The sequence below is a fragment of the Rhipicephalus sanguineus genome, chromosome 10 (assembly GCF_013339695.2).
Source record: "Rhipicephalus sanguineus isolate Rsan-2018 chromosome 10, BIME_Rsan_1.4, whole genome shotgun sequence".
Classification (NCBI taxonomy): domain Eukaryota; kingdom Metazoa; phylum Arthropoda; class Arachnida; order Ixodida; family Ixodidae; genus Rhipicephalus; species Rhipicephalus sanguineus.
The window spans coordinates 1,766,364-1,790,305 of NC_051185.1; the positions used below are offsets into that span (position 1 = coordinate 1,766,364).

Consider the following 23,942-nt stretch of genomic DNA (forward strand, 5'->3'; position numbering starts at 1 on the left):
GTTTGGCGAACGCACTTGCCGGCAAGTGTACTTTGCAGCGAGTGTCACTAAGCGTTCCTGTGTGACAGCGTGCAAATGACACTACCGGCGAAGTGCACTCGTTCAAAGTGCACTTAAGTTGCCCTGTGTGACAGGGGTATAAGCCAACTGACCAGACCCAAGCATATGAGTGGGTGTTGCCCCATCCTACCCCGCAAATTGTGAATGAGCCTTCGGGGTTCATTTTCTGTTATGCCGGAACTATTCGTGCGCCAAAGAGTCTGGACTTGTACGAGAACACGTAATGTGTCGAACTAAACATAGTTGGTGCAAGGGTGCCTCTCATAATGTTGTAGCGAAGCAAGTTCCTGGGCAGGAGCAAGCCAGTCTCCTGCTGGATACCATTGGTGTTGGTTGGCCTCTTGAGGCAGTATTACTGGCTATTTTACGAGTAAAAGTGACAATGTTCATGACACACCTTATGGCAGATGGCATCACACAGTGCCTGTCCAAACTCGCCATCCTGGAAGCAGTAGTAGTTGGTGAGTGCTTCCAGGTGGTCGTAAAGCCGCAGCTCAGTCACAAGGTAGGACACGCACACCCGGTTCAGTAGCTTCATCCTGCACAGTTATGCATGCTCACATTGTGGGCCAAATGAGCATGGCCAAATGACGACAAAATAAGCCTCCAGAGGCAAGCAAGTATGACACCAAGTATGACGCCATAAAACTACATGATTGTTCACATGATCCTGAGTAAATCTGACTCTGTCCATGGTCTGCTGGAAGCCTTGAGCTCCAGTGAGGAATCAAATCAAATTATCAGGTTTAGAGGAGTACTGACACTATACATTTTGAAGGCAAAATAACTTGCAAGGAAGATTTGTGTGGACATACTTATATCATCTACAAAGTATCAATGCAAATATAGGTAAGAACATAATTAAAATGAGTTTTAAATGTACGCCACGTGACTGAGAGGAAAGCGAAGCACCTCCCAACATCAACGTTGACATGGCCGTTACGTAGACATCACCTGCTTCACACTTAGGCTACCATGCTCCTTGTAAATGCTGTCTGCTGCAGTTGTCAACACGGTGTTCATGTGCAGCAGGTTTTGCCTTGTCATGCCTCTCTCTCAACACTTCCTGAAACTGCCGCTGGGTGCTCTAAAAACATTGCCAGATAATTAACTGTCGCACGCTCAAGCAAACAAGGTTTCCAGCCATCATAAGTGGGTCGTCAGCTGCTTATGCAACACAAAAAACAAGACGCTAAAAGTTTTGTGTCAATGCTCCTTGAATGTGCCAAAGCAACCTGCACTATATTGACCAGCTGGGGACTTGAGTGAGTGGTGTGCATTTTGTGCCCAGTTGTGCGGTTTTCTACTGGAAAGACAAGGACTTATTTCACTCATAGTGCATCGCCAAGTTGTCAACAGGCTTGTCAATGATAGGACTTCAGGGGTTCTCCATTACAAAACACTGTCTCAATGCATTTGTTGCTTGTATATTATTTAAGAACGCTTTGTCACTAAATATTGTGGAGAGGTCCAATAGAAAAAAGACTGCCTAAAGCTGTGAAGAGGAACCGTCCAGTTGATGCCTGTACTACATGCCACCATCACCAGCCATTCTTCTTCTTGGTGGGTGCTCTCAGGAACCTGACCCAGCACAGCTGCACGATCCAGTATGGTGGCCTTGATGTGCTACACCGACAAGTTTTCACTCTTCTATTCCAAAAAATGTGATCATTAACTTCTTGCAAGAAATTCTCATGTCATGCTTCAGCACATGGGACATGGATGGCATTTAAACATTATCGACAGCGAGTATCATTAGACAGTAAGCAGTATGACGCAACATCACACAGTTTAAGCGGGAACTGTGGTGTATTTTTACCATTACGATATCACCATTGTTAAATGGCACTGAGCCCTGCAACATGTATAGTGGTCCAATTTGCTTAGAAAGCCGTCAATAACCAAGAAAAGATGTGCCGAAAATGAAATCAAAACGAGTAGCAGCTTCATGCAATGTCTGCAATGACGTCACCTCGTACTTCACCATAGTGCAAACATAGTGCACACGATTCTAGCACAAAAGAAACTGGCAATGCTGTTTAACAGTGCATTCAGCTGTGCCACCTTTTGGGAATTTAGGAAAGATTACTTTTAAGGGCTCGCTTTTTTTTTTTTTTTTTGCCGCCGGCAGGGACCGACGGTCCCTGCCGGTGGCAAGAAAAAAAAAAAAAAACAAGCCCTTAAAAGTAATCTTTCCTTCATTCATAGCGAGGGTCTCGCTCTGGCAGACATGGTGCCTTCAGGTAGTGTGCGAGGGATTATTGGTCAGCTGCCTGCTCGTAAATAGATCACGTTCTACGTGACGCCAAAGAGGCAGAAAAAAGAGTGTTCCACACTCACCGCCATGGCTGCGACTGGCGCTGCCTGACACTCCTAATTTTCAATCTACATATATACCCTATAAAGTGGATGGGGAGATGACCGCCGCCGTAGCTCAGTGGTAGAGCATCGGACGCGTTATTCGAAGGTCGCAGGTTCGGTCCCTGCCAGCGGCAAGTTATCTTTTCGTACACTTTACTTTCGTCACATTTATATTCTAATTACTACAAATAACACCCCTATACTTTCCTTGGCATTGCTGTCTGTTAGTTCTCATTATTTTTGGGAATTTGAAAGTGATAATTTGAGCACTGAAGAATCAGTGTTTGCTTTTGGCCGCCTGCTCAGGGGGCATGGGCATTGGCAGGATTTTGTCTTGGGAGGGGGGGGGGGTGCAAACATCACAGTGGGGGTTGTTGGTGTTGCTGGTGTGAAGGCAACGCCCTGTCAGTGGGGTAGCGATGTAGGCTATGCCAGCACAGGCACAAGGTGGCCTACGTTCAAACACATGCTTTGGAAACTTGCTAAAAATGTTTAAGGTTCATTTTCAGGAAATATAAATGACTTGCAGTCTTATAGTTTGGCACAGACCATTTGAGCAACAAGGAGAACATAAACAGAATATTTTACTGCAATCAGTGGACGTGGAAAGATCACTGGAGTTTTAAACACGTTTAGCCTGCTTACAAGCAGCGGCCACATTGAAAGAACTCACTGTGACATCAACGGGGGAAGCAGGGATCGCTTGACGGCTATGTCCAGTGGGAGTCCACCATCAGCACTGCATTCCCCACTGGTGGGCGAGAAGAATGCCAGCCTGGACGACTCCCGAGGTTCTAGAAAAATGTGATTCACAGCTGGTCTGAACAGAGGAGGCTACCTAGTTACGGGCTGTAGCTAGGACAGACTCACTGATTTCCAATGGTTCAACACAGCAAAAACTATTTTTACTGCAATTATATGGACACTTGAGGCGCATTTTTGCCATCGCTATTGTGTTCCGTGTAAAGTTTAAATCAATCACATTGCCCGATACGTTGTGTGTTCTGTGTGAGCGAAATCTTGTGAAGGCTGCAGACGGCTCGAGCAAAGACGAAACATGCCTGCTGGCTCCACCGGTAGCATGAGGGAGCACGAAGGGTGGGGGGTTGCGCTCACTCCCTATCTTGAAAGGCATCAAGAGACGGCTCTTACCCTTGTGATGAAGCAGGGTTCGTACGGGTTTCAAAGGAGAAAATTCAAGGTTATTCAAGGACTTTCAAGGCCCTATAGGAGGATTTTCAAGGCCCTCTTCGAGAGGCAATTTTCTTTCCCATGTCGAAGATCTTGACACAGTGCTCTCAAAAGGTCTGACATTTATTCCACAAAGAAAAATACATGTCACAATACAAATCTGCTTGTATTGCACACAATAAAAAATAAATAAAGATATGTTTACCAAATATCACAATATAAATTGCTTCAAATGCACAAAAATCTTCAGGAAGCAGCTCCTCATAGCTGCCCACTTATACATATTGAATTGAATTGAATTGACTTTATTTCTTCTGTTTACAACAGAAAGGAAGCAGAAGCTAAAGGCCATGTGGCCTTTAGCTTCTCACAATGCAATTCTGCTTGTATTGCACGCAATAAAAATAAATAAAGATAGTAGCTTCATCAAATATCACAACACAAATTGCTTCACATGCACAAAGCACAAAAATCCTAATGGCTACCCACTTCAGGCGAGCTCCAGTAGCTCTTGCTGAATTTGGACGTTGAGTGAGTGTAGCTCACTAGTCTTCTCCTTTGCCGTCTTCCTCAAGCTATTTGACTTGACAATGTGTGCCACATCGTTTGCTGCCTCTGCTTTTTCCACATCGGCATCTGCAGAAGCCACGAGGTCATCAATTGTCAATTCTAGCCTTTTTTTCTTTCTTTTCATTCCATCGAGCTCTTCCTCTATGCAGTGCTTTTTCCTCTGCGTTGAAGCTTCAAGGTTCTGCTTCTAAGTATGCTCCATACTTGTGCCTAGCAGCTGACACTGCCATCCTCAGTTCCCCGGTGACTGGAACCTGCAGAACACCACCTGCCTTCTCAACCGCATCACACACAACCCCCTGTGAAACATAGGAAAGGTCCTTGAGATTCTCCACGCACACCTGTCGGTTCACACTGAATCCACGTTCAACTGTTGCCTGGCCATGACTGAGGACAAGCAGAAGCTTTACGATGCTCCATAACTCGGAGTAGCTTGAACTGAACTTCAAGAGGTCAGGGTAGAAATCATCCAGCCTATCAAAACTCTTGCCATATTGTCTAACCTTATGTTTCTGCTCGTGCAGAAGCTCCGTGTACTCGGCCAGCACAGTGTTTCGAAAGTGTTCAGCTATTCTACCCGCAGCAATGAGGGTATCCAACACTTTTCTAAAACCTGTGAGGCATTTCTCGGGCTTTGAACACATCTGTCGTGGGTCCAGTGAAAAAAGGCCCCTAACAAATACAAACTTCAAGGGGCTTCACTCTAGGACTTTCTTTGTGGCACTGATCAAAAACTGTTTACATTCCATCCGGAACTGAAACACATCCCTCGAGCTTACCCAAGAATTCTTGATAATTTGCTCGGCTTTGTAGCCTGTATCCACATTTTCAAGTGGAATATTGACACGCCCGCTTCTTCTTTTATTTTGATGTGTTCGAGTTTGACCAGCAAGGACGGTTATCAACGCTCGGCGATGGCCGCGAAGCAGTGTTCGAGAAGCTTCACGATTTTGGTAGATCCTTTTGTTAAGATTGCACGCCGCACGCGAATGTTCCAGCTTTGTCGAAAGATAACGCCGCCACCAGCGATATTGCTGGAAAGTTCCATAGCGCCCGTATAAAAGCCGACGCGCTTGACCGCTTGTCAGTTGATCGACGGTCGACGCTCTGTTCGCCGCTATCAGTGTATTGCTGTAGCTTTCAGTTTCTCGGCCACAAGTTCGGCCTAATCAAGAGTTTCATCTCGACGTGCTGACTGCTGCCTTCGTCGACGTCACGACCACGTGACATCTGGTGGAGGTGCTGCTTCTTCCATGATCCGGACGCCACCGCGAAGCGCTGACCCAAGCCCAAGCCGCGAGGAGGACGATGGCGAAGAAAACCCGGATCGTCGAACAAGGCACAGGCAGAAGGGACTACAGCCAGAGTGCGGGCTCCTTCCCGAAAGAACCAGGCAGCCCCAGATCCCAACATCGACCGCAACGACGATGACCGATCCCGTGCAGCCTGCGCCGATCCTTCTCCAGAAGCCCAAGGAGCCGCCAACCTTCCGCGGATCATCACTCGAAGACCCGGAAAGCTGGCTTGAAGCCTACGACCGAGTCGCCCTTTTCAATGCCTGGACCAGCGATGACAAGCTACGGCATGTGTATTTCGCTTTGGAAGACGCCGCTCGGACCTGGTTCGAGAACCAAGAGCGAAGCCTGACAACGTGGGACATTTTTCGCGCCAGGTTTCTCGCCACATTCACGAGCGTCGTCCGCAAAGAGAGAGCTGAGGCTCTGCTCGAGACCCGCGTGCAGATGCCGAACGAAAACGTGGCGCTCTTCACGAAAGGGATGACCAGGCTGTTTCGCCACGCAGACCCTACCATGCCCGAAGAAAAAAAAGTTCGCCTTCTCATGCGAGGAGTTAAGCAGGAGCTCTTCGCTGGGCTCATGCGGAACCCACCCAAGACAGTCCAGGAATTTGTTTCCGAAGCCACAACCACCGAGAAGACGCTGGAAATGTGAACCCGGCAGTACAATCGCCGCGCATTCCAAGACAGCACAGCAGTTCATGCCCTCGGCTCCGACGACTTGCGCGAAACGATCCGAACCATCGTGCGGGAGGAGCTGCGAAAGCTCGCACCTTTTGCACAGCCTGAAGTGACGTCGAATGCGGACGTTGTACGCGAGGAAATCCAACAGTCACTGGGTGTTCCTCAGCCGGCACCGCCGCAGCTTCAAGCAATGAGTTATGCTGCTGCAGCCCGACGCAACGCCCCCCCTCCTCGACCGCGTCAAGACGCCGCGCCGCCCCAGCAGTTCCGCCGCCAAGCACCACCGCCGCCACCACCGACGCCATACCGCCCGCCAACCGGCCAGCGATACACGCCGAGGAAGACCGACGTTTGGCGCGCCCCCGACCATCGTCCACTCTGCTACCACTGCGGAGAAGCCGGCCACACCTACCGCCGCTGCCATTATCGACAGATGGGACTGCGTGGGTTTGCCGTCGACGTGCCGCGTCCACAGCAGGGGGAACGACCACGTGACATCGCCGACTATTTGGCAGGAGCGCAGTGGACCCCCCCGAGGACCTTCCCGATCGCCGTTGCCAGGCCGCTACGCCTCTCCCCAACGCCGACCATACACTGGCCCAACCCGGGGCTGGTCACCTAGCCCGCATCCGGAAAACTAAGGGCAGCAACCGATGGAGGTGTGGTTGCTGTACGACGAAATACCAAAGACTCTCCGCCGCCGATGCCGCCGCCACGACGAAGGCTTCAGGACAAGACGCAAACCCCTGACGACGAAACCTAGCGGACCGAAGTAGACCTGACGACGCAACATGGAAGCAGTGGAACAAACCGACGTAGCCGTGACCCGACGCCGCGACCTAACTGCAACGCAAGACGACGAACTAGCGACCTCGACGTTCTTATCGACGGCCACAGCGTCACAGCCCTCGTCGACACCGGAGCCGACTATTCTGTCATCAGTGGACCGTTCGCCATGAAGCTGAAGAAAGTTAGGACAGCCTGGGAAGGCCCCGAAATCCGGACAGCTGGAGGTCACCTCGTAACCCCGGAGGGAATCTGCACAGCGAGACTCACCATTAACAACCGGATTTATCCCGCGAACTTCGTAATCCTGCCGCGTTGCTCGAGAGATGTCATCCTTGGTGTGGACTTCTTAGGCCTTCATGGTGCAATCATCGACCTGAGGTCTAAGTCAATAACACTGTCCACGAAAAAGGCACTACCGCTGCACACTCCGCCAAGAAAGCACGCCTTGAATGTGCTGGAAGACCAGGTCACCATTCCCCCTCGCTCCAGCGTCATCATTTCCGTCGGCACTCAGAAATCAGCAGACCTGGAAGGCGTTGTTGAAGGCGACCAGCACCACTTGATTAACCGCAAGATTTGCGTCGCAAGAGGAGTAGCAGAGCTGTGGGCAGGGAAAGCAACAGTTATGCTCACGAATTTCAGCAACGAGTACAAGCACGTGAGCAAAGGCACGACGGTCGCCTACATCGAAGAAATCGTAGAAGCCAGCAATGCTTTCGGCCTCACCGATTCTCCCGAGCCTACTCCGACGAATAAAGCGCCGCAACCAGCTTTCGACATCAATCCCAGCCTTCTGAAGCACAAACAAGAACAGCTCAAAACCCTGCTCTTGCAATACAAGGACTGCTTTTCGTCGTCGTCAAGAATTCGGCAGACTCCCGTGGCAAAACATCGCATCATAACAGAGGAAAGCGCCAGACCACTCCGTCAGAGCCCGTACAGAGTTTCGACGCGAGAACGCGAGGCCATGAAGAAACAGGTTGACGAAATGCTATGCGACGACATCATCCAGCCGTCGAAGAGTCCGTGGGCATCCCTGGTGGTGCTAGTGAAGAAGAAGGATGGGACTCTACGTTTTTGCGTCGATTATCGTCGCCTGAAAAAAGCACGAAGAAGGACGTGTATCCCCTTCCCTGGATAGACGACACCCTGGATCGATTACACAACGCAAAGTACTTTTCGTCGATGGACCTCAAGACCGGTTACTGGCAAATAGAAGTCGACGAGAGAGACCGAGAAAAGACTGCTCTTATAACACCAGACGGCCTGTTCGAGTTCAAGGTCATGCCCTTTGGTCTTTGCTCGGCACCTGCGACTTTTCAACGGGTTATGGATACAGTACTGGCCGGCTTGAAGTGGCAGACGTGTCTCATGTACTCGGACGACGTCGTCGTGTTTTCCTCAAACTTCGACGAACACGTTCGGCGCCTTGAAGTTGTACTTCAAGCAATCAAGACCTCCGGACTCACCTTGAAGCCTGAAAAGTGCTGCTTCGCGTACGAGGAGCTCTTGTTCTTGGGTCACGTGATCAGCAAGGATGGTGTTCGCCCGGACCCGCGGAAAACAGCCGCCACCGCTGACTTCCCGACGCCCACCGACAAGAAGGCCGTACGCCGTTTTCTCGGCTTGTGCGCCTATTACAGACGTTTCGTCAAGGAATTTTCACGGATCGCCGAGCCACTGACGCAACTCACGAAGGCCGACGTCGAATTCAGGTGGGAAACGTCGCAAGTTCAAGCATTTCAAGAATTGATACGACGCCTACAGATGCCTCCCATACTTGCGCATTTCGACGAATACGCTGATACGGAAATCCACACCGACGCAAGCAGCGTAGGACTCGGCGCCGTCCTTGTGCAAAAGACCGACGGATTCGAAAGGGTCATCAGTTATGCTAGCCGGTCGCTATCAAAGGCAGAAATCAACTACTCCACAACAGAAAAGGAGTGCCTGGCCATCATCTGGGCTACATCGAAGTTTCGCCCCTACCTCTACGGCCGGCCCTTCAAAGTTGTGAGCGACCACCACGCCTTGTGTTGGCTAGCTAACTTGAAGGACCCTTCAGGTTGCCTCGCACGGTGGAGCCTATGACTTCAAGAATTTGACATAACCGTCGTTTACAAGTCCGGAAGAAAACACACTGACGCTGACTGCCTGTCCCGCGCCCCCTTCGACCCACCGCCGCAGGACGACATGGAGGATGACTACTTCTTGGGAACCATAAGTGGCGAAGACTTTGCCGAACGACAGCGAGCGGACCCAGAACTCAGGGGCCTTGTGGAATACCTCAAGGGCAGGACCACCGTTGTTCCCAAGGTATTCACGCGAGGACTGACGTCGTCCTTCTTGCGCAACGGTGTTCTCCTTAAGAAGAAGCGGGCGTGGCACTATGATTCTCAGCATTATCAATGTCGACCTTCAGCAGGCTAACGATTCCTTTGGCAGAGAGGATCGAACATTTCAAAAACTTCATCAGCAGCTTCCTGAGAACAGTTTCTAAATCCCTTGCAAGAAAAAAAACCATTGGCTTGTCTGTTTGGTACTTTACCAGAAAAGGCTTCAGTACCATTGCCACACACAACGTAAAATTCAACTTTGCTGGCAGTAAAGCATCACAGCTGAACTCAAACAAGTTGTTGAATGAGGCACACTTCAGCAGATTAACTTCTTTTTTTCTAGCAGCCTCAATGTACTTTTTGATGTCAGACCACACCACCAGCGCTCTCTCAATGACAGGGACATTCTCCAACCACCTGTGGGCGACAAACTTGAGAGGAAAAGTGCACTGGCCTGTAACTGACGAAAAGTCCTCTCTCAGTGCTGGGGCATCTTCAGAAAGTGTGCTCAGACTAGACAGCAGGCAGTCAAGTCCCCATTTAGCAGCTGAAACTCCTGCTCTATATGCGTTGTGCACTGTGTGAAGTCCATAAGTGCCTAAGTCCACACACTGAACTTGGTAATGTTCTTGCAAGTGCTCTTGGAGGCCCTTAAAGGGACACTAAAGGCAAATAACAATTTATGTCAGAGTGCAAGCGCAATGTATGACAACTTCTAAAACGGCAATATTATCAACAGCAGTGCCCTACTTACCGAGAAATTAAGCTAAATGTACCACATGATGAGCGCCACGAGTGGGACATTTTCGAAGTGATCCCGATGACGCATGAGAGTCTGCCTACAATAAATCACTAGTAATCATACTAGCAGCAATAAAAAAAGAACCTTCCGTGTATAAAAAGACGTAATAAAATGCTGTTCGTTCGTTTCCGTTTGATTCATGGAAAAAAGAACCTCTTTGGCGTTGCCATGAAGAACGGCGTGCGGTGTTCAAAGGTTCCGTTTTCGCCGAACTGCGCTTCGACCGGCGCCCTGCTTCGCTCGCGCGGTCGCGTCTCAGTGGTAGTTTCGGGATCGCGTACTGCCGCGTGTGTTTTGCGCGCTCGTGAAAGTCGCTCTGACAGAAAGTTCGACAAAATGCCACATGCAACGACGCCGGCACCACGAGCCCTCAGCAGCATACCGCGTTCATCGAGGCTCAAGTCGCTGAATTGCAGCCCAGCGTCGCGAGCCAATGTCTCGTTGTCAAGTTCTCCGTCCACATCCATTGCGGCGATTGCGGCAAGCTTCGATGGCCGTTGTTGCTGCTGCGGGTCCCGCTACCTTCGCTCTGCTGCTACTAGTGTCGGCGACCGCGCAGTAAAGGTGGGCAACGTTGGGCACGGCAGCAGTGACGTATGAAAGTCGGATTTCAGGCGGGTGATTTGAAGTGCGCTAACGCGATGCGGACCACTAAAACGTGATTTTATTTCAAAATAAGCACTTCCTTGGCACATAAGTAGCACTACGAGGTTTCTGGACCGCTATTTCAACAATCAACGTCGACTTAATATTTGCCTTTAGTGTCCCTTTAAGGGGACATGCGGCTCGAAGACACTTTTTTTCCTTAATATTCATTCTAGAGCAATGAAACTTGGGGTATTTGTAGAGATTTTTATACTGATTTCGAATATATAATTAGTTTTCTTGTAAGTTGCATACTTTTTGTTCTGCACCATGACAAATCTGTACAACATAGGCCTTGCAGCTCCCCTATTTCGATCCTTAAACTTCTATATATTTTGACAATTGATGGCTCATTGCTCCAATTGAACTGTAGAGTGCCGAAAACTATCCAGAAAGTGCCTATAAAATATTTACTAGACGTGAAAAATTCAAACATCGGAAGTCCATATTACCCAGACCCCAGTAAATGTTTACTTGCAAATTTCCTAATAAGCCTAACATAATATTGAGATTTCGACGAGATAACTGCACCCCTCACACATTAGAGAAAATTAGGGCAAAATTTAATGGAGATCCGAGCATCAGAAGTACCAAAAACAAGAGGGGCACGTTGAAAAAGTTGCCAAAAAAGTGTGCTTTCAGAAAAAAAAAGTTTCAAGTTAAAATTGGATGTTTATATTTATGAAAGAGGTAACGAAATCCGATCAAAATTGCACACAAAAGGGGTAACTTGTTCTTCTAGTAGCCACTGCCACTAAAATGAGTCAGCGCCATAAGTTTCTCCTTTACAGCTATTTCGAGCAGAGTAGCTATTGTGTGAGCTCCCGCTGCCGTAGGTTCTGCTTGCGATCGGTTCGTCACTCGCCGCCCCTACGCTGGCCTCATCGCTCGAAGCAACTCGCCGCAACGCATACGCCATCGAAAGAATACTTTCAGGGCACTCGCTGTTCTCGCATTGCAGTTACAGAAACGACGTCTTTGCGTTTGTAAGCTGGTTGCCGGACGCGTATTCCCGAACGGTGACACGTTGGACACACTGCACCAATGACGAGGGTGTTCAATGCTGTTATGTCAGCGATCAAGGAAGACTCTTTCTACCGTGATCTTTCTTCATCGTCGAAGAGTCCGATCTTCTCTTTGAGAGGCAGTTACATACTCGAACGCCGTGCAAACTCGTCGGAAGCATCGCCGTCGCTAGGCCTCGCGGCAGCAGATGCACTTGTCGTTCGGCGAGTGTTTGGCTTCGATTTGCGCCGGCATCCTCGAACTTTGTTCACCGAGCAATACTTCACTGGCCGGTGACTGCGCTTTCTACGGTTCTCTTCGTCCACGATGAAAATAAATACGTGAGAGAAATGCTCAGCTGCGCAGCTCGATGAAACACGGACCCTACAAGCAGGCTTCACAACACGCAGGGCATGCAGCGGCCAATGGCGGTCCCCACTCCGTACCACGTGATTTAAAAGCCAGTCGCAGCGCTCGAAAAGCGCGGCAAAAGCATGCTTTCTTTATTATTTCTTGCGCTTCTGCAGTGCGGTAAACCGTGGTTATTTGAAGATCTCCTCATGTGATCCCCAATGGTGAGCGGCTGCGCGTTATCGGCCGTGAGGTGCTAGAATGCGTCACACTTTCGGTCAAGATTAACAGCCACCTGGTGCCCTTTAGACGCAATTTTAACGCATTTCCAGTTGAGTCTCTAATTTGATTTTTATTTTTGGAACAGTAGAGATACTAATCTGAACAAAACAGGTGAAAATCAAAAATCGATAATTTTTGAAAACACTCCTTAAAGAACTTCAGATTGACATTGTGTCACGTATCTCGGGAGCGCTTGCAATGTGTGATGGAGTTGGGAGAGAGAGCGAGGCGGGAGACCGTGGCGTCACGGCAAACACACTTTATAAAACAACACGGCAAACAAGAAGTTAACACCAGAGATTAACTAGAAGTAACATATTCACAAACACCCAGCGGTACAACTGAATACCACAACCACTTCTAACTAGGCTCGGCCTGAGTGGCCCGAAAGTCTGGCAACTATGGCGTCTTGGTCTAGCGATGCAAATGGAACGTTCTTACTTCGCGTGAGTCCGTCGCCTCGCTTCCGCGCCAAAGTCGACGCTGAGTCCCGTCGATGCTACTCCTCGACGTCTGGGAGTCGCCGTCGTCGAAGCTGCCGCCTCGCTAGTCGTCCTCGTCGCTGACCCGTCGGTCTTCCTTCGAGAACGTCGTCTCGTCCGGTTAGGCCTAACCCTCGGCCTATCCTCTTGGTGCCACTGGGTCAAACTGCCGACGTGGCTCTCCGGTGATTGTCGGCGGGTTGCCGTCTCGTCGAGCTGTGGTAGTGCCGTAGGTGCCCTCCGAACTGCTGAATGAGGCTGCTGCAAGCTCGGGGAGCCTCACTTGGATGACGCCAAGGTCGACGGCTACCCTCCCGAGCCTCTCGTGCCGCTGCCCCCAGAACGAGGCCCTACTGCTCTCGTCGCGGGTGCGACGCTGGCTTCCACCACCTTGCTCCTTGACGAACCCACCGAACAATGACTGCTTGATCCTCTGGGGTTCCGCACCTCAGTTCGGGTCGCGTGGCACGCGCCTTCCTCCGGCCAATGGCTTGCGTCGACGTGGCGGGGGTGCACACCATCGGGTATTTTTCCATTCCCCGCACCCCATCGACGCCTTGTGCTGTCCGGCGTGCGCCCCGTGCCCCTTTACTCATGACATTGGGCCCCCTTTTGAAGAGTTTTTTCGTAAAAAACTGCTTTCATCCTCCTCCTTGGGGTTACGGCCCTCTGCTCTTCTGATGGTGTCCCCTAGCTTGTGATGCGTGCTTTTTCCTTGCTTGGCTTAGGCTCACCTTCCCTTCACCACATCGTCGCACGCTTTCACTCACACTTTGTCTGCACTTCACAACACCACTATCCTTAGTTCTACCCACCACATGTTCATTGTCCAAAACACTATAGTCCATCCCAAGGTACCACACTTCACAATGACACAACCAATAGCTTCATTGGCGACTTTTCACAAATTGCTTCACATCTCTATATATCCCTGGCCAAAATGCCTCTCTCGTCACTTCTCTTCGCAGGTTCTTTGCATCTCTGAACCCATTCGCGTAGCAATATTCTAAGATTGCCTGCCTATAACATGTGGGCACCATCAATTGTGTGACGAGTGTTCCGCTTTTCCAGAACCTCCGGAAAATCAAATCATTGATCGATTCGTAAAACACTCCGTCTCTAAACCCTTCTCTTGTACGTTTACGGCCAACCCTATCTCTCGCGTGCCTCAGGGTTCTGTCACGCCTTTGTTCTTTCGAGAACTCTTCTGAGGTTACCCCGACCTGCTCCAAAATTCTCGATCTACTCTCGCGTTGTCCTTCGCCACCCACATTTTTCTCTCTAGCTTCTGAGCTTTCAGGGCTTTTGTTTGCCTTCTCTTTTCTCCTGTACTGCTTTCTTGGCCTGACATAGCCACCTTGCTGCGCTGGGTCGTCCACCCTTCGTACCCCTGGCCTATTTCCTAAGATAACGTCATAAATTGGATCCTCCATACACTTTGCCGTAATTTCTCCTACGAAGTAAGGGGTATCCAGCCGTATCTTGGCCTCTGGTAGTCTCACCTTGGACCCATCTGCAAAAACCACTGTTCCTACTCTCCCCGTGAAATCTCGTCCATTCACCAGGCTTCTCCTCACTAACACCGTATCTGCTCCTGAGTCCCTCAATATCGTTACCCGTTTGCCGTTTACTTTACCTTCCACCACTGGCATATTAACCCCTTCCAACCTATCTATCACAGCACCGACTACCTCTTCCTTCTCTTCTGACCTTACTGCACATGCAGTATGGTCTAACGGTCTATTCCTGCACTCGTTTGCTTTGTGCCCCCTTTTCTGGCACAATTGGCATATCACGTGGGATTCTTGTCGACTAGTGCTTGTGCGGCAGTTCATGGCTATGTGCCCTATTCTGTCGCACAAGAAACACCGCTGCTGTGCCCTTTGTTTACCCCTTGGGGCCTCACTGTTGGTCTCTTCTTCCTTACTGTTGTCTTTGTCTTTTTCCAAATTCCTTAACCCTTGTGCCTCCATGAACTGATCAGCCTGCTTGGCCATCTCCTCCACCGTGTGCAAGTTCCTTTCTTTCAAAAATACCGCTAATTTATTACTGCACCGGTTTAAGAACTGTTCGCCAACCATTCTGTCACGGACCCCTTCATACGTTTTCTCTGTCTCAGACAGTTCCACCCAACGATCAAAATAATTGGCCAGCCGACACGCAAACTGCTTGCCAGTTTCTGCATCTTCGGGCTTACACGTTCGGAACTTCTCCCGAAACCCTTCAGCCGTCAACCTGAACCTCTCTAATAAAGTCTTTTTAACTATATCGTAATCTAGAGATTCTTCTGCTGGCATGCGGCCAAACACACTTAAGGCCTCTCCCACGAGACACAAACTCAGGGCGTTTGCCCACTCGCCCTTCTCCCAGCCTTGCCCAATAGCGATCCTTTCGAAACGATGCAAATATGCATCAAGATCGTCCCTTCGCTCATCGAAGGGCGCCATCAGTTTACGCGGGCAAATTTGTCTCGGCCTGGGAATAGGCGAGTTGGCCGACGCTGATGTGGGAGTACTCGCGTTACTAGGGTCGCTGCGCGGACAAGCGTTCACCTCGGCTAGCTTCAGCTTAAGCTCGAGGATCTCCTTCTCGCGCTCATGCTCTTTCTGCGCGCGCTGCTCCTCACGCTCATGCTGCTCCCGCGCCTCACGCGCACGCTCCTTCTCGCGCTCGTACTCTCTTTCGTGCTCTTTCTGAGCGTTCTCGAAAAATCTCATCGTCTCTTCCTTGTCCATTTCGCAGTCTCTGGCCACGGCCGCCAATTTCTCCCAATCCATCCTTGCAACCCCCGACGGTACGTGACTGGGCCAGACGCTGGAAAAATCCTGGCACAGGCTCGCCACTTATTGTGTCACGTATCTCGGGAGCGCTTGCAATGTGTGATGGAGTTGGGAGAGAGAGCGAGGCGGGAGACCGTGGCGTCACTGCACACAAATCTTTATCACACAACACGGCAAACAAGAAGTTAACACCAGAGATTAACTAGAAGTAACATATTCACAAACACCCAGCGGTACAACTGAATACCACAACCACTTCTAACTAGGCTCGGCCTGAGTGGCCCGAAAGTCTGGCAACTATGGCGTCTTGGTCTAGCGATGCAAATGGAACGTTCTTACTTCGCGTGAGTCCGTCGCCTCGCTTCCGCGCCAAAGTCGACGCTGAGTCCCGTCGATGCTACTCCTCGACGTCTGGGAGTCGCCGTCGTCGAAGCTGCCGCCTCGCTAGTCGTCCTCGTCGCTGACCCGTCGGTCTTCCTTCGAGAACGTCGTCTCGTCCGGTTAGGCCTAACCCTCGGCCTATCCTCTTGGTGCCACTGGGTCAAACTGCCGACGTGGCTCTCCGGTGATTGTCGGCGGGTTGCCGTCTCGTCGAGCTGTGGTAGTGCCGTAGGTGCCCTCCGAACTGCTGAATGAGGCTGCTGCAAGCTCGGGGAGCCTCACTTGGATGACGCCAAGGTCGACGGCTACCCTCCCGAGCCTCTCGTGCCGCTGCCCCCAGAACGAGGCCCTACTGCTCTCGTCGCGGGTGCGACGCTGGCTTCCACCACCTTGCTCCTCGACGAACCCACCGAACAATGACTGCTTGATCCTCTGGGGTTCCGCACCTCAGTTCGGGTCGCGTGGCACGCGCCTTCCTCCGGCCAATGGCTTGCGTCGACGTGGCGGGGGTGCACACCATCGGGTATTTTTCCATTCCCCGCACCCCATCGACGCCTTGTGCTGTCCGGCGCGCGCCCCGTGCCCCTTTACTCATGACACATTGGGACCGGCCATGGATATCTGAAGAACCTTTGCCAGGGGCAATGGCTCAAGCGAGCTTAGCAACTTTTCCTGAATGTCATTCGCTGTAGAATGTCCCAGAAAAACGGAGGTATACGTCACTTTCTGGGCGGAGTCCCAACACCTTTTGTGCACATCCATTTGCTTACTGTGCAGATAGCCATTTGCCGACTCATCGAAAAGTATGACGAAGAATTCACACTGTTCTATCTCTCGCTGCAAAGCCGAAAGAAAGAAGAAAGGCCCGAGTGCATGACATGTCACATAGGCGCATTTCTTCTCATCACAAGAAAATGCCTTCGCCACTTCACTGTCCGGGAACATGCGTCGAAATAACTCCCCTGCTTGGGATGATGACCGGTCCGAGAAGTGCGATGTGATGACTTTCAAAGTCCAAAGAATTTCTGCGTCAGTGACAAGCTCGTGTGTTTTAGAAGCATCATTTAAGCTTGGCGACTGCAACGGAGACGCTGTAGTGGACTGCTCCGTCGGAACAGGCGTCAGGTAGCTTTTCAATGCACTCCCTTGCCCCATCTTGATTGCACCAATATGCTTGGCACTTTTCATGTGACTTTTTAAAGCGGATTCACCCATGGAAGTCAGATCAAAAGTTTTGCCGCAAAGCATGCACTTAGCCCGATGCGGATTCGTCGTGTCAGGTGCAATCCAGTGCTTGTAGTCGTCACGGTGGGGCCACGTAGTCTGAAATTTGCTTTTTCCAGGCTCTGCTTCACATATCCACACATCACTTGCACCCCTTGCACTAACACGTAGAAGGCACGCTCATTCCAAAAAGCACTGGTAGCACAAGGACACGACTAGGTTAAAGCCCGCGCACAAACGCGGACGCCGCGTTGGACTAGTTGGATGGAGAGAATGGACATGCGATAGCGATGGGGTGACTGCGCTCGCAGCTGATACTAGTTCCGCTAGCACCGGTGGTGACGTTAGAAGTCACTGACACCATAGAGTTTCCTACAATACTTACTAGAGGGAATTCTGACGCTAGTGTCTATGGGAGCTGCAACGCATGGCGTTTCAGCCAGCATGGGAATGATGGTTAGTACACGGATTTGTCTAAACTTCGTACTTTTGGCTCCGTTTGGCTCGGTGTTGCCTGCATCCGCTTTGTCGCAAGACGAAGTTCAGCAAATGTTCAGCAGTTCCACTTCACCGCTTAACTTTTTTAGCCTCACCAACTCAAATCTGGTCACGAAGTTCACAACGATACAGTCTTTTATCCGAAAGAAAACCAAAACACAGCAATAAACAAAGCCACAAGTACATTCGAAGCTCGCAAGTACGAAGACTAGGCAAATCCGTGTACTACCCATCATTCCCATGGTGGCTGAACGATTGCAGCGCCAGAGTCCCCTCTAGTTAATTTTAGGAAACTCTATGACTGACCCGACATCTACGGTGAACGCTGCCTCCGAGACTCGCACCAAGTCCAATGTTGCCAGCGGCCTAACGAGAGTCGGCTAAATAGGTATAAAAATTGGTACGGCTTCTTGGCCGCATTTTAGAACACAAACAAAAGACAAAAGTTCAGCAACGAAAACCGTTTTCATGATGTCAAATACCCATTCAAATTTAGCATTCAACAAATTCAAGGTTTTTCAAGGACTGGTCCGAAATTCAAGGTTTTTAAGGGCCTTGAAAACACACTTTCGATTCTCAATGGTTTCAAGGACCTGTGCGCACCCTGTGAAGTGTCCCGACGCCTCTGAGAAGACGATGAAGCAGCGTTGCAAACGCAAAAGCACGTGCACTGGAATAAGAGCAGTTCGCCCATCTTGAAAGACACATCGCTGCATATGCCCATGTGGCGCGATAAAAAGACAAAAAAGAACAGGCCACGTTGACCAGAAAGACAAAGCCAGAAGCTGAAGTGGAGAAGACGCGCTGGTCTGGTCAGGCGTCAGGGAGGCCAACACTGTCGGAGGGGCCTGGTCGGGTGTCAACGCTCGAGGGACCTCTCCTGCGACAGCCCACCTGCCACCTGGCCCTTCTCATCCACGACTGCTTCATCAAGCCCCAACGTTTGAACTCATTTGCTAAAGATGCTTGGCATATTGTGCTTGCTGTGTTTTGTATCAGTGTCCTTTGTGCATTCTGGTGTCAGAATGTATGTTTGTGTGCCGTGCCAGTTGCGTCCTTTTCCTTGCTGCCCTAATAAGTGTCTCTGACACCACTCTATAAGCCTACTTCGTAACAATGGCATCCGCGACGGAGACTTTCTCCATCACATATTAGGAAGTAGGTCACTACACAACATATACACCATTTTCTGTACCCTCTATGTCATAGCTACGTGATGACCGCATTCCTATGACTATATGCAAAAATGCGGGCAGGGTACTTGTTTGCAGCACATTGCAGTTGAACCCCTTCATAGAAGACATGCAACCGGGAGCAATTCTAGTCTTTTATACGAGGTGTCTCTTATTGGCCTGGTGTGCAACCGATAGCGGCGCTGCGAACGGCGCCTGTATGACGTCAGAGCGGGGATTCGCGCGCTTTCGTCTGCTACGTAGGCCCAGCGTCGTGTTGAAACCACAGTTGTGGTAAATCTCAACAAAAGAACAGTTCAATGGTTATCTTGCGTATCGTGGCTACTGACGCTGTTCGAACAACCGTGGGTCTCCTTTTAACGTTCATTTAGAACTACAGCTCTTTGTTTCTTAGAACTGCGGCCGCTTGTCTCCGCGGCGAGTGCTGCGCAATGGTGAAGTACTGCTCTGTGCTTCAGTGTACTTCGTCCGCTCGTGAAAAAGGCTCACAACTATCCTAAGGACCCAAAGCTGAAGAAGAAGTGGATAGTCAAGCTCAGAATGGGAAAGCGCCCGACGCCTTCATCGACAGTGTGCAGCAAGCACTTCGCGGACAGTGACTTCTGCTACCCACCGTACGCGCCACTCTTAGGTAAGCTTGTGACCATGTTTAAGCGCCTCGCCAATACTTAATGGGCGACTTACACCAGGTGCGGTGCCGTCCCACAACCTGCCGCAAAGGCCCCTAGACAAGGAGCCGACGACGCGGCCTCGAATCCCCTCGCACGTAAGCGCGCCTCGTGAGCTCAGCTGAGCGGCGCAGGATATCTGAGACTACGGCTGCATTTGGATGGTGTACATACGTATTTTACTTATGAAGGCAAGCGCGCTCCTAGCGGACTGCTTATCATAAATTCATAAGCGAAACCTGTTGCCGCTGTTTAGTGCACATTCTCTAAAAGTTTTCACCTCAGGCAGTGCAGACACTTTTTTAAAAGCGGAGCTCTTTAAGCTTTTCATTAGGCTGCGTGGCGTGAAACTGGACCCAGCTTGCCTTTGCCACGTTAATCTCTGTGGCCCCGTGCGTGGCATAATCAGCGATTAACTATTTGTTATATTCTAATACCCATGCGACGACCTTGTGCAGTATTAATATGAACTACGATGTAATATCGTTCTCGCTGAACCAACATTATGGGACAAACTGCGATCATGGGCATCGGCAGGGGGGTGTGCAACAAGGCGGCACTTGCACACTTGTTTGCAGGACAAGAGCTGCGACGTTGATGCGATCTCCGTTGACGGACTTGACCGCGCATTCAACAACTTGGCCCGCGTCGTACAGCGCCTTGCCCTCGATGAGGCACCGCGACCTTTCACAAGCTTTATCTACATACTTGTAGATGCTGCAGAACGGCACGCTTACTGAAATATCGAAAGAAACACCCAAACTAATTCGTATCGTACGGCGGAAACAAGATAACGAGGGAGAACACACGCAGTTTCACTTTCTTACCACCAATGCGGTCGGTGGCATCGGCGCACTCTTCGGCCATCCGGGGGATTTCTTGGCCCTGTCGATTGGGCCGCAACTAAAACAAGTTCAAGATTACACTCGAAAACATTCGTTGTAGGCGTTAGTTGACCGTCGCGAGGCTGTTCGTTCGACAAGGTTCCCGCCTGAAGCAGGCGATCCCCATACAGGAGCAGCAGCTGCTGGAGCGCAGTTGAGAGCAGAGTCACCGCTCTGACGTCCCCTGCGAGAGGGCGCCACTCCAAGATCTCGAGGCCAATAGCAGTGTGCACTTTCTGATTTTGATGTAGGCGCACTGGTGTCTCTTTTACCCATTGGTCTCTTATTAATTCAAATCAGTTCTGTGGAATCCTGCAAGGTGGCGGAAATAAACAGTCACTGATTTGTAGCACAAAGCCACAAGGAAATCCACATAGATTTCTCTGGAAGAAAGCTTCTTAGTGGCCAAAAAGCTCGTACTGGTCTGGGACTCGAACCCAGGACCAACGTCTTTCTGGGGCGTATCGAATGAGCTAACTTGGGAGCTGGCAACGCGAGGGCAGTGCGAGGGCAAATTCATCGACAACTCGAGAAGCACATGGACACACGTTATTGTGTGTTTGGTTGCAACAAATGGGTGGTGGTCCACAAGTGCATACTTACCAGCCGTCATGTTCAAGGAGGCGAGGCTGTCACTTGTGTCGGCAGGCAACAGGCTGGCATCCCCACCACCATGTTGTGTGCCATGTGGCTCGTCATCAACGGGCTCTGACAGCAGCAAGCCCGGACTGTCACCACACGACTGGTGTAGCAGCCCTTCACTTTCCCAGCCGTCATCTTCAAGTGAGCACGTCTTCGCATGACCTCTGGCGGGCATCAACGTTTCCCCAGTCTCACTACAGGTGGTACTTAACATGGTTGGATTATCTGTGACCCGATTCCTCTCCGTGGTGCTTCCTCTGCTTTTATCAGGATAGAGGATGTCGCCAAGTTGGGAGTCGGAGGCATGACCAAAGAGGTTCCGCTGTGCCCTGCTTCCATAGGTCCCCGCTGTTTCACAGAAGAGCCCCAGGTTGTTGTTGGAGTGCCCTGTTTCCATGGTGATGTAGCCTCTGCCACTCACTTTCATGTGTGTTCCAGTCATAACTGAATAGAGTAAGTCTTCGTGGCTCTCTGCTACAGCTGCTTGAAGAGGCTGAGCAGCACTCCGACTGCAGGGCATAAAACACCTGGAAGCGGAGCTCGGCGACCTGAGACCAAAGACACAAAGCGAATGTTTAAACTCCAGATGAAATGTGTCCTGAAATGGCAAGTTGGCACATTTAAGACAGGTTCACTTCTCCTGGTGCCTTGTTAAAACATCCCAATTTACCCCAGTTTTGAGGGTCAAAGACGTACATGTGTGTCATCCACTAACAGACACAAGACAGTCAAGACGTCACTGCCTGTGTGTTTAAAACACGCCTTTTTCGATCATTTCTCTTGCTTGGCATGTGCTGCCACACTGCGGGAATACGTAAAATTTTTTTCTAGCACCGACACCTTTACATTTTTTTTATGCTTTACTACAGCAGTGCGCCGGCTCATTTCGGTTTCATCCTTCCACCGGTTCCCACTTATTGCGCTAGCACAACTTTCTGGTCTTTCAAAAGGTGACCGGCTCGTTTATTGCTCTCCAGTATGCAATCATGCCTCTCTCCGTGCAGGCGCTGACTGACACAAACGAGGTGCCTTTCCCGTGTCGAGGCCTCACAAAAACCGCTTCCGTCTCGTTGGCTATAAGGCGAATGAGTATTATAGGTTTCAGACTTGTTTTTGCTTTTCGAACACGCTCACAACTCTTCAGTGCGCTCACCCGCGCAGTTTGTTTGCGCTATGGAAGTGTGCACCGGTTTCTCTGCCGCAAGTGAGTCTAGCAGTGTTTCCTCCAAGTCGCTGCTCGACTGCCGAATCAGAATCTGATTTAGTAAATGCAGCCCGTCATACGAGGAGTTACTTACGAGTTAAGATTCAGATGTTGATGAGTAGAAACCGGATTTTAGACAAATGCCTATTTTGTTCCTTGCTCTCCTATCGCGCCATTTTATATATGAGTAGGAATTAGAGGGCTTTTATAGTGTTTTTGTAGTGCCTATAAATGCCTATTTTTGGCATTTGTGCCTAAATGCTTACAAATGCCTATAAATGCCTATTTTCAAAAGTGGCGCTTATATGAACACTATTTAGCCTCAAGTTTCGCTCCCAGGTGCTGTTTGACACCGTTATTCATATTACTGCACAAGACTGACTGTTCAGAACTACGGGTTTCAACCTCGTCCTCTAGTTGAACCAACTCCCGGAAACTGCTAGCAGCAGTTAAGCGGGACAAGCCAGCGAGCATCCTCTGCCGCGCTGACATGGTGCGAGCGGTCGGCAAATGTTAGATTTACTGTATATACCGTAACTCTAGCGAATGCGAAACCGAATGCAAAACAGTGGAAAAAAGAGTGAAGAACAAAAAAGAAAGAAAAATGCGGTGTGCATGCAGCTGTTCTTTTGTTTGTAATTTACATTTTAAGGTGTTCACTGCAGTAGCATATCCAGAAATTTTTTTCCGGGGGGAGGGGAGTTCAACCATACTTTATGTATGTTTGTGCTGGCATTTGTATGTGTGCGTGTATATATATAAACATGCAAAACTGAAAATCTTCGGAACCTCCCCCCATGCATGGCTATGCCAGTGGTTCACTGCCAGAGGAGAAATTGGCTGTATGCGTTCGACTCAGGCAACAGGGGGAATCCCTCCCTTCTGATCTTTTAGCGATCTGGCTATCTGCTCGTGCTGTGCCCTTCTCAGTCATGCTGAAAAGACAACCAGGAGTGTGTTGATTCGACAGTGGACACTTGACTCACCGTGCAGAACACGGGAGACACCGTGTTCTGCGAACCGTGCGGGACAAAGCATAATTGCACGGCTATGTTCAACTGCTGGTGCCTTTGTGCCATCTTAACCAATAACATTTTTGTTTTCCTGATGCAGATACAGGTCGCGCACGTCTTTGTTTGAAATTATTTGCATTAATGTGAAAATTCATTGTGCCTATGTTGACAAAATTGGAGGCCTAATACAAGATTTTTTAATGCCTAAAAATCCGGCTTCTATTGATGAGTGAGCGACATCTCAAAAGAGTGCACAGCGAGACAATGCTGACTAGAAAAAAAGCGGCTGTTCTCCCTCTGTGTTTCCACTTGACGTGCACTTATTCGTGCACTTATTTTTGTTTGTCAGTGAACTACACAGATGTTTATTGCAACGCATTAATTTTTTAACATTTGTATAGGTTTTTTTTTAGAATTTATCTCGCTGTTACTCATGAACAAACCATGTGTATGTAACAACACAAACGATTTTTTTGTCCCTTTTCTCAAATAGATTCACCTGAAGAACTTAAATCAGCAATAAAAAAAAATTGACCCTGGTGAAAAAAATTGACCCTCAAGGGGTAAATTTGCACTGAGAATTGCCCCACTAAAAGAACA

The 23,942-nt window shown here is 49.8% G+C and overlaps 1 protein-coding gene across 4 annotated transcripts in view; it reads right to left on the reverse strand.

The window, feature by feature from the left end:
* Nucleotides 1–23,942, reverse strand: part of LOC119372695 (gamma-tubulin complex component 6) — a 318,918-nt gene that overhangs the window by 130,473 nt on the left and 164,503 nt on the right. For all 4 annotated transcript variants that reach the window (XM_037643145.2, XM_037643144.2, XM_049419622.1 and 1 more), the window contains 3 exons: nucleotides 21,087–21,673; nucleotides 3,095–3,215; nucleotides 458–599 (listed from right to left, as the gene is read on the reverse strand). In XM_037643145.2, coding sequence (XP_037499073.1) covers nucleotides 458–599; nucleotides 3,095–3,215; nucleotides 21,087–21,673 — 850 coding nt within the window. The remainder of the gene's footprint in view (nucleotides 1–457; nucleotides 600–3,094; nucleotides 3,216–21,086; nucleotides 21,674–23,942) is intronic.